We start from the raw sequence: 16490 nt of genomic DNA, 5'->3' as shown, positions 1-16490 counted from the left end.
TCTTATGCTCCACAAATAAGTGAAACCATATGATAATTGACTCTGCTTGACTTATTTCACTCAGCATAATCTCTTCTAGTCCCGTCCATGTTGATACAAAAGTTGGGTATTATTCATCCTTCCTGATGGAGGCATAATACTCCATAGTGTATATGGACCACATCTTCCTTATCCATTCGTCCATTGAAGGGCATTTTGGTTCTTTCCGCAGTTGGGCGACCATGGCCATTGCTGCTATGAACATTGGGGTACAGATGGCCCTTCTTTTCACTACATCTGTATCTTTGGGGTAAATACCCAGCAGTGCAATTGCAGGGTCATAGGGAAGCTCTATTTTTAATTTCTTAAGGAATCTCCACACTGTTTTCCAAAGTGGCTGCACCAACTTGCATTCCCACCAACAGTGTAAGAGGGTTCCCCTTTCTCCACATCCTCTCCAACACACGTTGTTTCCTGTCTTGTTAATTTTGGCCATTCTAACTGGTGTAAGGTGGTATCTCAATGTGGTTTTGATTTGAATCTCCTTGATGGCTAGTGATGATGAACATTTTTTCATGTGTCTGATAGCCATTTGTATGTCTTCAATGGAGAATTGTCTGTTCATATCTTCTGCCCATTTTTTGACATGATTATCTGTTTTGTGTGTGTTGAGTTTGAGAAGTTCTTTATAGATCCTGGATATCAGCCTTTTGTCTTACTGTCATTTGCAAATATCTTCTCCCATTCTGTGGGTTGCCTCTTTGATTTGTTGACTGTTTCCTTTGCTGTGCAGAAGCTTTTGATCTTGATAAAGTCCCAAAAATTCATTTTCACTTTTGTTTCCTTTGCCTTTGGAGACGTATCTTGAAAGAAGTTGCTGTGGCTAATATCGAAGAGGTTACTGCCTATGTTCTCCTCTATTATTCTGATGGATTCCTGCCTCACATTGAGGTCTTTTATCCATTTCAAGTTTATCTTTGTGTATGGTGTAAGAGAATGGTCGAGTTTCATTCTTCTACATAGGCTGTCCAATTTTCCCAGCACCATTTATTGAAGAGACTGTCTTTTTTCCATTGTACATTTTTTCCTGCTTTGTCGAAGATTATTTGATCATAGAGTTGAGGGTCCATATCTGGGCTCTCTACTCTGTTTCACTGGTCTATGTGTCTGTTTTTATGCCAGTACCATGCTGTCTTGGTGATCACAGCCTTGTAGTAAAGCTTGAAATTAGGCAACGTGATGCTGCCAGTTTTGTTTTTCTTTCTCAACATTTCCTTAGCAATTCAGGGTCTCTTCTGATTCCATACAAATTTTAGGATTGTTTGCTCCAGCTCTTTGAAAAATACCAGTGGAATTTTGATCGGAATGGCATTAAAAGTATAGATTGCTCTAGGCAGTATAGACATTTTAACAATGTTTATTCTTCTGATCCATGAGCATGGAAAAGATTGAGATTATTCCCTGCATATTCTCAGACCACAATGCTTTGAAACTGGAGCTCAACCACAAGGAAAAGTTTGGAAGGAATACAAACACCTGGAAGCTAAAGACCACCTTGCTTAAGAATGCTTGGATCAACCAGGGAATCAAAGAAGAACTTAAACAATTCATGGAAACCAATGAGAATGAAGACACTTCAGTTCACAACCTATGAGATATAGCAAAGGCCATCCTAAGGGGGAAATACATAGCTATCCAAGCCTCCCTCAAAAAAATTGAAAAATCCAGAATAAACCAGCTGTCTCTACACCTTAAAAAACTGGAGAATCAATAACAAATTAAGCCAACCCTACACACAATAAGGGAAATAATCAAGATTAGAGCAGAGATCAATGAGATAGAAACTAGAGATACAGTAGAACACATCAATGAAACTAGAAACTGGTTTCTTGAAAGAATCAATAAGATCGATAAACCATTGGCCAAACTAATCCAAAATAAAAGAGAGAAGGCCCAAATTAATAAAATTATGAATGAAAAGGGAGAGATCACAACTAACACCAAGGAAATAGAAACAATCATCAGAAATGATTACCAACAGTTATATGCCAATATGTTAAGCAACCTAGATGAAATGGAGGCATTCCTGGAAAACTATAAACTTCCAAATTGAACCAGGAAGAAACTGACAACCTGAATAGACCAATATCTAGTAACACGATTGAAGCAGTGTTCAAAAACCTCCCAAAAAACAAGAGCCAGGACCTGATGGATTCCCTGGGGAATTCTACCAAACTTTCAAAGAAAAAATAATACCTATTCTCCTGAAGCTGTTTCAAAAAATTGAAGCAGAAGGCAAACTTCCAGACTCTTCTTATGAAGCCAGCATTACCCTGATCCCCAAACCAGGCAAAGATCCTACCAAAAAGGAGAATTTCAGACCAATATCCCTGATGAATATGGATGCTAAGATTCTCAACAAGATCCTAGCAAATAGATCCACCAGCACATTAAAAAGATTATCCACCATGACCAGGTGGGATTCATCCCTGGGTTGCAAGGATGGTTCAACATTTGCAAATCAATCAATGTGATAGAACAAATTAATAAGAGAAGAGAGAAGAACCACATGGTCCTCTCAAGTGATGCAGAAAAAGCATTTGACAAAATCCAGCATCAGTTCCTGATTAAAACGCTTCAAAGTATAGGGATAAAGGGAACATTCCTCAACTTCATAAAATCTATCTATGAAAAACCCACAGCAAATATCATCCTCAATGGGAAAAAGATCACAGCCTTCCCGTTGAGATCAGGAACACGACAAGGATGCCCACTCTCACCACTCCTGTTCAGCATAGTATTAGAAGTCCTAGCAACAGCAATCAGACAACAAAGAGAAATAAAATGTATCCAAATTGGCAATGAAGAAGTCAAACTCTCTCTCTCTTTGCAGATGACATGATTCTTTATATGGAAAACCCAAAAGACTCTATCTAACCCCAAACTACTAGAATTCATACAGCAATTCAGTAATGTGGCAAGATACAAAGTCAATGTACAGAAATCAGTTGCTTTCTTATACACTAACAATGAAAACACAGAAAGGGAAATTAGAGAATCGATTTCATTAACTATAGCACCAAGAACCATAAGATACCTGGGAATAAACCTAACCAAAGAGGTAAAGGATCTGTACTCGAGGAACTACAGAACACTCATGAAAAAAATCGAAGAAGACACAAAAAGATGGAAGACCATTCCATGCTATGGATCGGAAGAATAAACACACACATATTTTTAAAATCACTACATAATTACTCAATTTCACTGTCACAATTTCAAGGGGAAAAGAATATGATTTCAAGAATCTATACCCAATATACCATCTTCATTATGGGTGGTAACTTTAATCAGCATAAAATTACCTTGTAGTCCTTGTTTAATATTTTTACTAGCATAGTGGGTGTGTGTGTGTGTGTGTGTGTGTGTGTGTGTGTGTGTGAGATTATTTATTTATTTATTTATTTGTGAGAGAGAGAGAGACAGAGAGAACACAAGCAAGAGGAGAGGCAGAGGGAGAGGGAGAAGCAGACTCCCCACTGAGCCAGGAGCCCAATATGAGGTTGGATCCCAGGACTTGGAGACCATGACCTGAGCCAAAGGCAGATGCTCAACCATCTGAGCCACCCAGGTGCCCCTAGCATAGAATTTTGACTCAATGTACTGATTATTTGCCATGGCTATATTATTTTTACTTATATTTGCCCAATACATCTTTGTAATTTTTTTGTTGTGTTGTCTTTTTTTTTTTTAAAGATTTTATTTATTTGACAGAGAGAGAGAGAAATCACAAGTAGGCAGAGAGGCAGGCAGAGAGAGAGGGGGAAGCAGGCTCCCTGCTGAGCAGAGAGCCCATGTGGGACTTGATCCCAGGACGCCAGGATCATGACCTGAGCTGAAGGCAGCCGCTTAACCAACTGAGCCATCCAGGCGTCCCAGTTGTGTTGTCATTTTATTTTAAATGTGTTTCTTGGAGGCTACTTGTAATTTAGGTTTATTTATTAAACCAATTTGACAATCTCTTATCTTTTAATAGGGGATTTATATTTATCATTATTTCAACTTATTTATATTTATCATTATTGTAAAACTGATATATTGGGTCTTATTTGTTTATATTTATAAATATTTATAATTTTTCAACTTATTTATATTTATAATTATTATAAAACTGATACATTAGGTCTTCTTTGGTTTCTTCTATGTTTCTACAATTTGTACTTACTTTTCACCTTTTTGTTTTTATTCTCTTTTTTTTTAAAGATTATTTATTTATTTATTTGACAGAGAGAGAGAGATCACAAGTAGGCAGAGAGGCAGGTAGAGAGAGGGGGTGGGGGGAAGCAGGCTCCCCCCTGAGCAGAGAGCCCAATGCGGGACTGGATCCCAGGACCCTGAGATCATGACCTGAGCCGAAGGCAGAGACTTAACCCACTGAGCCACCCAGGTGCCCCTATTCTCTCTTTTTTAATGTACAGATCATATTTTGCCACTTTAAAAGCTTTTACATATCTCTGATTATTGCTTTGTTTTTGTTTATTCTTATATTTTTTTCGAGACTCTTCTTAAAGATTGAATCCTACTTCTCTATTTTCGATGTCATTTTTAAAAAAGATTTTATTTATTTATTTGACAGACAGAGATCACAAGTAGGCAGAGAGGCAGGCAGAGAGAGGAGGAAGCAGGCTCCCTGGTGAGCAGGGAGCCTGACTTGGGGCTCGATTCCAGGACCCTGGGATCATGACCTGGGCCGAAGGTGCCCCTGATGTCATTTATTTTAATTTCTTTATCTTTCTGCATTTCAGGGGACCTTGCAAATATGCCTTCTACTTATTAATTCAGTATTCTAAAAGGGTCAGTTTTGGTTTTGATGACTTAAAATAGGTTATTATTCTTATCATTGAATTTTTAGTTTCATTATCATCTGTTCTTTTTTTTCTTACTTATTATAGTTGGCACACAATGTTGCATTAGTTTCAGGTGTACAACTTAGTGATTTGACACCTTTATACATTATGCTGTGTTCACCATCTGTATGTAGCTACCATCTGTCCTGTTATATCATTATCACAATATCATTAACTGTATTGCTTATGCTGTGCCTTTTATTCCCTTGTGTTTCCTCTAAGGCCTCAACCTCCCATCTCTCTACCCTCTAGCAACCATCAGTTCGTCTTCTGTATTTATAGGTCTGATTCAGCTTTTTGTTTGTTTATTCATTTGGTTTTCTTCTCTTTTTAATTTCACTTATGAGTGGAATCATATGGGGTTTTTTGGATTTCATTTATGAGTGGAATCATATGGTTTTGTCTTTCTCAAACTCACTTATTTCACTTAGGTCCATCTGTGTTGTCTCAAATGCTCTCATCATTTTTATGGCTGCATAATATTCTATTGTGTGTATTGTATAGTGTGTGTGTATATGTATGCATACACCTGTTCTTTATCTATTCATCAACTGACGAATATATTGCTTCCATATCTTGGCTATTGTAACTAGTGCTGCAATAAACATGGGGTGGATATATATTTTTTGAATTAGTGTTTTTCATTTTCTTCAGATAAATATCCAATAATGGAATTGCTGAATCCTAAGGTAGTCCTATTTTTAATTTTTTAGGAAACTCCATACTCTTTTCCATGGTGGCTGTGCCAATTTACATTCCCATCAATGGTGTTCAAATTTTCCCCTTTCTCCACATCCTCACAGATGCTTATTATTTCTTGTCTTTTAGATACCAGATACTCTGACAGTTGTGAGGTGATATTTCACTGTAGTTTTGATTTGCATTTCCCTGGTGATGAGCAATGTGGAGCATCTTTTCATGTGTCTGTTGGCCATCTATAGGTCTTCTTTCGAAAAATGTCAATTCAGGTCCTCTGCTCATTTTTTAATTGGATTTTTGGGGTGTTGACATGTAGAAGCTCTTTTTTTAAATGATTGATTGGTTTTTCTTTTTAAAAAATTTATTTTTAAATGTATAACAGGATCTAAGACAAAACTCCATTCTAGCTGTAGGTAACAACAGATGCTATGACAGGGAATCCAGATGTTTAAACAGGAATGGAATTAAGTATCACCATTGCCTCAGGCACAAGGAGCCACTTAATTTTTGCCAGAATTCTTTTTCTTTAAGGTTTTATTTATTTATTTGACAGAGAAAGAACAGCAGAGGAGAGGGGGCAAGCAGACTCCCTGCTGAGTAGAGAGCCCGACACAGGACTCCATCCAAGGACCCTGAGATCATGACCTGAGCCAAAGGCAGATGCTTAACTGATTACTGAGCCACCTAGGCACCCTTTGCCAGATTTCTTAATTCCATCTATGGCCAGGGGGCCCTTCCCCATGGTCTTTGCTTTTAGCTCCTTAAATTTCTTCTGCTCCTCTTTGTTTCTGCTTGAAACCTTCTCCTCTTTGTCTGTCTCCTTGGGCTACTTCAGGGGCTTCTTCCTGCCACATTTGTGGCTGGACATGGCACCTGCCACCCCTTCTCCAGACCCTGCCACCAAAAGCTGACTTTTATCAGTTCTTTTATATTTAGATATTAACCTCTTATCAGATATAATTTGCAAACACCTTCTGCCATTCAGTAAGTTGCCATTTTGTTTGGTTGGCTTCTTTTGCTTTACAAAAGCTTCCATTTTGATGTCATTCCCCAATAGTTTATTTTTGCTTTGTATCCCTTGCCTTAGAAGACATATCTAGAAAAGCCTGGCTATCTAGAAAAATAATGCTGTGTTTGCCATCTCTTCTTTATCTCAGGTGGCCATCTTTTCAACTTAGAATGCATCTTTTTTTTTTTAAAGATTTTATTTATTTATTTGACAGAGATCACATGCAGGCAGAGAGGCAGGCAGAGAGAGAGAGAGAGAGGGAAGCAGTCTTCCTGCTGAGCAGAGAGCCTGATATGGGGCTCAATCCCAAGACCCTGGGATCACGACTTGAGCCGAAGGCAGAGGCTTTAACCCGCTGAGCCACCCAGGTGCCCCTTATCTTAGAATGCATCTTAGAATATTTTTGTTACAGCCAGGTTGCTCCTTATTAATTCCTACTGCTTCCCTCATCTTAGAATGCATCTTAGAATATTTTTGTTACAGCCAGGTTGCTCCTTATTAATTCCTACTGCTTCTCTACACTGTTTAAGATGTTCTAATTTTTAAAAAATCATCTTCAGAGGTATGCTTTTTTAAGTCTTACAAATGCCATGCCGTATTTGTTTTCCGGTTAGTAAAAATATCTCTCAATGAATACTCCAGCCCTGGTGTTTGCCAAGAGACAAGTTGATCAGTTGTGTTTGAAATCTCCTTCTCCCTTTTCCCCTCCCATTCCCCCACCCACCAGGTAACTGCTGCCACAGTGCCCTCATTACATATGGACAGGGAGTTAGTTGATGGACATGGGAGGTATCCACTTAATGTGGCCCATTCAACTGAAACAGGCCCATTCACCTTCTGCCTGTACTGCTCGGTTCGTTGTAAATCTGACCAAACAGAGGGTATAGGAGATGTCAGCAATCAACATCTATGGCTCCCAAGGCTCTTCCAATCAGTACACCTACGTGCAGGATTATTGTGTGTGAAAGCCACCTCTCTTAGGATGCAGTGTGCAACCTCCTGTTGTGCTTTATTTACTGAAATGCTTTTTAGAAGGGACTGGCAGTCTCCAAATGGAATTAGAAATAGAGCTCCCAATGGAAGACAGGGAACAGATGGGCCAAACAGACCTCCAGTCATTTATAAAGCATGGTTCGGGATGAGGCGGGTGGTGGAAATGGCACCAACACACAGGTGTCTCTGATTAGGGATAGAGAGTGTGAGAAGACTGAGGTCAAGGTCTTCTTCCAGGTTTTCTGTACTTCAGCAGAAAAGAAATCCATAGGTCACTCACTGGACTTTTCAGCCCAGCTAACTTGATCTTATATTTAGTGAAAATTCCTCTAAGATTCTGGCCATAGTTTGACTGTTAGTCTCGGTTCTCCCTCTTCTAAGTTTTAGTGTTACTTTTTTGCAAGAAACTGCATCAGGGACTGCTTAACTTGATCACATTTTAACCCCAAAGAGACCTTAAGGACAATCTGTCTTATTAATCATTCTAATAATCATGCCATCTAATTAAATGAACAATGAATAGGAAGAACATGTTAATAAATACTTCTCCCATTGCTATCATTTATACTTTTTCTATTATACTGAAAGTTATATGATCAAATTTGGTTTTAAAATGTTAACACAATACCCATATAAAGATATTACCATGCTATTTTAGAATGTATTGAATATAGTAACTATTACTTAAGTAATACTCTATATATTTACATTAAAATCACATGTAAAGCTTTTCTCTTTCCTACAGAATTGGTGATATGGGACTAAAGCAATTTCTTGATGGTCCTGTGAGCATAAGGATAAGAGAGCTAAATTTAAGTAACTGTATCCACCTGAGTGATGTCTCTATTGTGAAACTATCAGAGCGGTATGATAAAACAATAAAATTTTATATCATATCATTAGAAATTGTGTATCTGCTAATAGGAGACATCAGAGATAGACCTTCAGAGACATTTGGGAAACACCAGGAGACTGAGAAACTGGTCTAATAATGAGTGAAATAAAATAAAAGACATTGGAGTCAGATTAAACTAGTCTTTTGATCATATCTGAGATATTTCTTATTAATCTGACATTAGAGAATGTTTGAGATGGAGTCATTAACGAAGTTATCACTATCTAGACATGAGTGGCTTTTCTTCACTTTTCAAGGATATTATCTCTACATAAATCTTCACTCCAGCGTTTCCCAAGAGATGTTCTAGCTGGTGGGTTTATTCCTGATCCTCCTACTTGTCAGAGATCTTGTGTACAAAAGTAGGGGTCAATTCCTGTAGCAAACGTGTAAGGGACTGACCTTGTACTTTTAGTGGTCATTCATCATACTTACATGATAGCTTTTTGTATACGTGTGATATTTTTTCTTATTGGAAATTGTTATCTGAAATGAAATCATATATATATATATATATATATATATATACACACACATATATGTATATAAAATATTTGCTACAGGAATGATACATATATAATATATAGTAATATATAATATATAATAATCTACCTCCCTTTCATCCTACTTTGTAATGCCAAATTATTTTCCACTTTAAAGTTTACTTTTATTTTAAGAAAAAGAAAGTCCTTGCTTCAATAACATTTGCTTCTCTTAGATAGTTTTGATATAAAGAAATTATTACTGACACTGTGATTAAAAGCTAAAATTAATTCTTCATACTGCTTTCTTTCAGCTGCCCTAATTTAAACTACTTGAGTTTACGAAATTGTGAATATTTGACTGACCTAGGAATTGAATATATGGTAAACATCTTTTCCTTGCTGTCAGTAGATCTCTCTGGAACACACATCTCTAACGAGGTAAAGAAAATTTTCAGACTAGTTCAATGCCTTTTATTTTTTCCAGTAATATAATCGTTTTTCACTTTGTAAACAATGAATAGATTATCAATTATTTTTACTTCCTAAATTATTATTATAAAGGTAAGATTAGGAATATTGTTTCCGGAATAGTGACAGATGAGGTTATTTGTAAATCAATGGTCTTGTTTCTCTGCTTACAAAATGGCAAATTCAGTATTTTGAACAAGGTCTTGACAGATTGGAATGTTACATGATAGATCTGAAATCTGTTCCATTATAGAAGTTTGGTAATGTGGACATAATATATTCCAGTTGGCTTATATCTGTTTTTCTTGTGGACTGAACATTTTGTAAGACTACCTGAGTACCTTGAGATCTCACTCTTTAGTTCAAAACTGAAGTCTAGAAATGGCCTTATCAAATCTACAAAAGAATACATTTTGAAGAACTAAATTTCTGGGTTGCCTGGGTGGCACAGTTAGTTAAATGTCAGTCTCTTGGTTTTGGGTCAGGTTGTCCTCTCAGGGTCCTGAGATTGAGCCCCTCGTCAGGCTCCATGCTCAGCACACAGCCTGGCTAGGACTCTCTCTCTTTCCCTCTGCCCCTCCCCCACCAAAATAAATAAATAAATCTTAATTTTTAAAAAAGGCACTGATTTTTTGCAAGCTGCTGATGCTACTCATCAGAGTTGAAACTTGGTTCATACTCATGCTATCACTCCAGCACTGCCCCACTTACCAATCAAAAGGAAGGTAAATCTGGAGAGATTTGCCAGGTTTCTGAAAGACTTTAATGGGCTGTAGTTAGATAAGGAATGCATTGGCTTCTCTTGAAGATCAGGCAGTGGAAGAGATACAGGAAGACAACAGAGGTGAGGTTCTCCCATCTGCTTGCTAAATCCCTGTTCATCCCTCAAGCTCATCAAATATCACCAGTGAGGCCTTTTCTAAAAAGCCCTTCCTTCCAGGCAAGTACAGAACTACTTCTCTATGTGGATCTCCGGCCCCAGCACATCCTTGGACATGACCCATTTCTCTCCATTTCTCACTGCATTACTGATAATCCATGTTGTATCTATTCTTCCCCAACATTTAGTGGGCTAGATGTAAGACTAGGGTCTTTCCTTTTTTTATCTAAGAGGGAATTTAAATTCAGTCTCCATTCTGCTAGAAGTTCTCCTCTCCCTTTCCTTGGTAGTGTCATCTATGTGTGGTACCAGAGGGGGTGGAGGCAGTTACATGGAGTCAACTTGTTATGGTGGAGGCAAGCCTGATCTTTTCAGTGTTGTTTTCTGTCCAAGCTGGGACACACTGGGATGGCTGTGAGCTCATTTGGTCTTTGGTTTCCTGTTTTGTTAGATCCCTGATGTGTCTTCCTAATCCCAGCTCCAAAGCCCCTTTAAGTCTTCTGGCTCCTTTGTCATGTGTGCCTTGCTTTGGGCCCCTCTGGGTAAAGTCTTCTGGCTCCTTTGTCATGTGTGCCTTGCTTTGGGCCCCTCTGGGTATGGGGAATCTGTGAGGAGGTCTTAGGTCCATAGTCCTAGACATCCCCTGCAGACATTTTCGTGCTCTCCCCTCAGGCCCATGCCTCACCCTTCTCTCACTCTGCCGCAGAATGGCTGACTCATGTCCTCTTGATTCAGTTGGATTTGGTGCTTGTGAGACATTCATGAGCAATTGAAGGGGACTAAGAAGGAAAAGGCCAGAGTTTACCTCCACCTTTCTTTGCATCATCAGCAACAGTGGCAATAGCTGCATTTCCTTTGTGATCTTCTCCCTTCCATTCAGGCCTCCTATGATTCCAGCTTCCCTGGTGACCTTGGCCCTTGGGGTCTAATCACATCTGTTCTCCTTGGTCTTCCAGCGCAGGGGGAGTAGTGGCTTCCTGCTGCTGCTCACATCTCTAGATTTGTCATTATCCTATTTGGCTTCTCAGTTTCTCTGCCACAAATGTAGCCAATTCCCTGTCACAATGACATTTCTCAGTTTTAATTAGAGTTCTTTCTGTTTTATTTTTTAGATCTTAGCTGATTCAACAGCAAGCATAGGAAAATTCAGATGCCTTGTTCCTTTTCACAACCCACCAGGGAAAGGTGGGATGGGCTCCCATTTACACAGATCCCTAAACCTATCAGGAGGTGCCAACCTTCTCTCCAGTTGAATAGAGTCCAGGGAGGTCTAGAACAGGGTCCTGTATGGGGGATCTCTCAGCGTCTCATTCTTTGTTTCCTAGCTCCCCCTTCCTCTGCTCTTTCCCTCCTCCTCCTCCCCGTGCCTCTCCCTTCTCTTCTCATTCCCCTTCTGTTCTCTTTTCTGTTCTTCTTTTCTCTTGACATAGACTAATCTGGGGGTGGAAAAAACTGTTCCAACTGATTACATGGTTTGAAAAGTATTATGTCTCAAGTCTTTCATGGTTTAAAATTTAAAGCTTAAAGGCCTGGGATCTTTTTTTTTTTTTCCTGTGTTCTTCTGTAAAAACCTTCCCCTTCATATACAAGTGGATGCACAGCTGCTGTTAAAAGGGTCATGAGGTAACAAGAAGTAGAGGATCAAAGCACATTATAAAACACAACAAAATATGATTCCACCACAGCACTTGTCACCAGCCCGGAGTGTCTGGTGAACATTTGTGGAACAAAGGCAGTGAAGCTTAAACGTTTTATCCTGGGCTTTAGCACTTTGGGAAAACTTGGTTTTTATTTTCAAAGACTACATATTAAAGTTTTTTCTACTGAGGACAAGTTAAAAAATTAGGATATAAGGCGCCCTTATATCCTAATTTTTTAACTTGTCCTCAGTAGAAAAAACTTTAATATGTAGTCTTTGAAAATAAAAACCAAGTTTTCCCAAAGTGCTAAAGTGTCTGCCTTCGGCTCAGGTCATGATCCTGGGGTCCTGGGCTTGAGCCCCTAATCGGGCTCTTTGCACTACTGGGAGTCTGCTTCTCCTTCTCCCTCTGCTTCTGCCTCTCCCCCTGCTTGTGTGCTCTCACTCTCTATGTCTCTATCAAATAAATAAATAAAATCTTAAAAAAAAAAACCCTTAGGATATAGCCTCAAGTCCCACTCACTGTTTTTTTTTCTTGTAAAGAATATACACAATCTGAGAGCTGCAAATGGATATCTATGAGGAGAATGTAGTTATGTACTTCTAAAACATTGAAAAATAAGTCTTCTGAAGGTTTTTTTTTTTCTTCCTTCAAATTGGTTAAAAAGTCTCATCTAAAAGGCAAATGATTGACAATACAGTACTACAACAGCTGTGGAAGCTAATCTCAAACAGTCAAAATAAAATGTGTCAGCTCAGATATCAACTTGGGCAGCTAAACACCAGTCTGGCTTGTAGGTCTGATGAACTGCAAATCTGACTGGAGACTTAACATTTGGGATTTAAACCCTGGAATGTTGCAGATTTCACTAGAGATCAAATGTGACAAATTGTGCCTCTTGAAAAAAAAGTTTCTTACATTTTCTAATAATTATGTTCACTCTCAGTTCTTTTCAATAATGAGTTTTCAAAAACAATGAGCTTTCGGTTAGAATCATACTTCTCATTTGGCTAACAAATCTTTATTCTGACTACTTTGTGCTCAGTGCTGGGGATGCTGGAATAGACAAAACAGACATGGCTCCTCAGGCATGGGGCAAGTGGTTACAAACCGTGATGGGTGTGGGAAACAGCCTTGCTCAGAGTCAGAGAAGACCTTTTCCAAGATAGAAAGAAGGGGTATGTGCTAAGCCAAAGAAACAACCTGAATAAAGACATATAAATTTAAAAGTATGGTGACATCAAGGAAATCTGCACATTTGGGTATGGCTTGATTGTGAGGAGAGTGGTGAGAGATGATGCTTAAGAGACTCAAGAATGAGGTCACAAGGGGGCAGAAGCCATATCAAGGAATTTGTTCTCTGCCCTTTTGGCAATGGAAGGGCACTCAGTATCATTGATTAGGCTGTAACAAGGCCAGATAGACAAGTTTTAAAGACGACTCTATCTGCTGGATAGACATAGGCATAATAGATGACCTAGAGACTAATTATAAGGCAGTAATCCAGTTATGAATGTCTGCGTTAAGGTTAGAGTGCTGGAGCAAAGTCTGCAGGTTTGAGGGGCACTGAGGAAAAAGAATCAATAGGAGATAGAAATAGACCGACTGTGAGAGTAAAGAAGAGAGGGAGGGAATCAAGGGTGATGCCAGATTTTTGGCTTGAGCCTCTGTATAAATGGCAGTGTCCCTTACTGAGCTGTGTCCTTTCCATAGTGGGAGGGAGCAGATTTGCTGTTTCTCTGAGTCACCAGCAAGACAGCTTTATAGAAATGTAGAGAGCTCAGAAAATAAGCAGAGAAATCACTGAAATTCACTCCCCAGAGGTAGAAGAGCTTTTTAGGTTTGCAGAGGGTGAAGGGGTGCTGCGTTCTGAAAATCATGGAAACTCATGTGGAAGTTAATCAGCAAAAGCACAAACACATATAGTTAGAAACTCAGAAAGATGTTTAAGTGGGAGAGCTAATTTAAATGGGGGAAGCAAAGAGAAGGACACAGTAATTTCCAACTGTATACATTTCTTATAATAATTAGAAAGTAGTGAATAATGTATCATCCATGAATAAAAGTTGTTTAAGAAGTTATCCAGTAAGTACATTTTAGAGAATGAGGAAATATATAAGTTTTCCTTTCCCAGTATAAAGAAGAACAAGGTTTACTAGTGAGGGAAATAGCTTACTAATACGATGTTGTCTCTTTTTATAAGGATTCATTTATTCATTTTGGAGAGAATGAGAGGGGGGAAGGGCAGATAGAGAAAGAGAGAGAGAAACTCAAGCAGACTCCACACTGAGCATGGAGCCCCATGAGAGGCCATGCAGTGCTCCACGTGGGGCTTGATCTCACAATCCTGAGATCAGACCTGAGCCGAAACCAAGAGTTGAATGCCCAACAGACTGTGCCCCTAAGATGATGGTATCTTAAAGTATCTGCAAAAGTCTTTAACCTCCTATAACTTTTCTTAATGTTCAATTAAATAGGATGTTATTCACTCCCTTCCTACCCTGGAGAATTGTTTGAATATGAGGTTATATCTCCATGTATGTGGGAAAATGTTTTCCTGTAGTTAGGAGAATTATCACCTACTAAGACCACAATACCCACAGTTAAGGCAGTTCAATCCATTGCTTAAGTTGTCTTAGTCACTGCCATATTTGTTGTTTAAAGGGAAAATGAGTCAGAGCAATGTTCCAGACAGTGTGCTTAGACGGTGGTTTAGGACTCTTTCATTTGCCTAATGTTTGAAGTTTTTAATTATGAGTACTGTATCTTGAGTGTCTGTTAGGTAGGCAATCTCCTGGAGCCCTCTCACTATGATGTGAGATCCATGAAGACTGAGACTCTGTTTTGGTCATTGTTACTTTCACAGAACTCTGGGGGTGGTAGATACTCAGTAAATACTCACTGAACGAAGGAACAATTGCTATGCTTTATGGTTACCAAATGTGAGTAACACCCATTCTCTGGTGAAGGATCTATACTTTAGAAACTACAGAACATTTATGAAAGAAATTGAAGAAGACACAAAAAGATGGAAAAACATTCCATGTTCGTGCATCAGAAGAATAAACATTGTAAAAATGTCTATGCTGCCCACAGCAATCTATACTTTTAACGCCATTCCAATCAAAATACCAATGGCATTTTTTTCAAAGTGCTGGAAAAAACAATCCTAAAATTTGTATGGAGCCAGAAAAGACCCTGAATTGCCAAGGAAATGTTGAAAAAGAAAAACAAAGCTGGGGGCATCACATTGCCTGATTTCAAGTTATATTACAAAGCTCTGATCATCAAGATAGCATGGTACTGGCACAAAAACAGATACATAGATCAACAGAACAGAATAGAGAGCCCAGAAATGGAGCCTCAACTCTATATGGTCAACTAATCTTTGACAAAGCAGGAAAAAATATCCAATGGAAAAAAGTTGTTTCAATAAATGGTACTGAGAAAATTGGACAGCTATATACAGAAGAATGGAACTCAACTATTCTTTTACACCATACACAAAGACAAACTCTAAATGGATGAAAGACCTCAGTGTGAGACAGGAATCCATCAAAATCCTGGAGGAGAATATAGGCAGTTATCTCTTCAACATCAGCGCAGCAACTTCTTTCAAGACATGTCTCCAAAGGCAAGGGGAAAAAAAGCGAAAATGAACTTCTGGGACATCTTCATCAAGGTAAAAAGCTTCTGCACAGCAAAGGAAACAGTCAACAAAACAAAGAGGCAACCCAGCGAATGGGAGATGTTTGCAAATGACACTACAGACAAAGGGTTGATATCTAAGATCTATAAAGAACTTCTCAAACTCAACACCCAAAAAACAAATAATCAAGTCAAAAAATGGGCAGAGGACATGAACAGATATTACTCCAAAGAAGACATACAAATGGCTAATAGACACATGAAAAAAATGTTCAACATCATTAGCCATCAGGGAAATTCAAATTAAAAGCACATTGAGATACCACTTTACACCAGTTAAAATTGACAAGATAAGAAACAACAAATGTTGGAGAGGATGTGGAGAAAGGGGAACTCTCTCACACTCTTGGCGGGAATGCAACTTGGTGCAGCTACTTTGGAAAACAGTGGGGAGATTCCTCAAAAAGTTAAAAATAGAGCTAACCTATGACCCAGCAATTGTACTACTGGCCATTTACCCCAAAGATACAGATGTAGTGAAAAGAAGGGCCACATGTACCCCAATGTTCATAGCAGCAATGTCTATAACAGCCAAACTGTGGAAAGAGCTGAGATGCCCTAACAACAGATGAATGGATAAAGAAGATGTGGTCCGTACCCAAAGAACAAATAATCCCATCAAGAAATGGGCAGAGGACATGAACAAACATTTCTACAAAGAAGACATCCAGATGGACAACAGACACATGAAAAAGTGCTCCACATCACTCGGCATCAGGGAAATACAAATCAAAACCACAATGAGTCAGAATGGCTGAAATTAACAAGTCAGGAAATGACAGATGCTGGCAAGGATGTGGAGAAAGGGGAACCCTCCTACACTGTTG

The 16490-nt window shown here is 38.7% G+C and overlaps 1 protein-coding gene across 3 annotated transcripts in view; it reads left to right on the top strand.

Moving 5' to 3' along the window:
• The window catches only part of FBXL13 (F-box and leucine rich repeat protein 13), a 236611-nt gene that overhangs the window by 164162 nt on the left and 55959 nt on the right, over positions 1-16490 (top strand). For all 3 annotated transcript variants that reach the window (XM_032873296.1, XM_032873295.1, XM_032873294.1), the window contains 2 exons: positions 8333-8452; positions 9279-9405. In XM_032873296.1, coding sequence (XP_032729187.1) covers positions 8333-8452; positions 9279-9405 — 247 coding nt within the window. The remainder of the gene's footprint in view (positions 1-8332; positions 8453-9278; positions 9406-16490) is intronic.

Source organism: Lontra canadensis, unplaced genomic scaffold (genome assembly GCF_010015895.1).
Source record: "Lontra canadensis isolate GAN:19392208 unplaced genomic scaffold, GSC_riverotter_1.0 scaffold48, whole genome shotgun sequence".
NCBI classification, from domain to species: domain Eukaryota; kingdom Metazoa; phylum Chordata; class Mammalia; order Carnivora; family Mustelidae; genus Lontra; species Lontra canadensis.
This window is presented reverse-complemented; position numbering and strand designations above follow the sequence as displayed.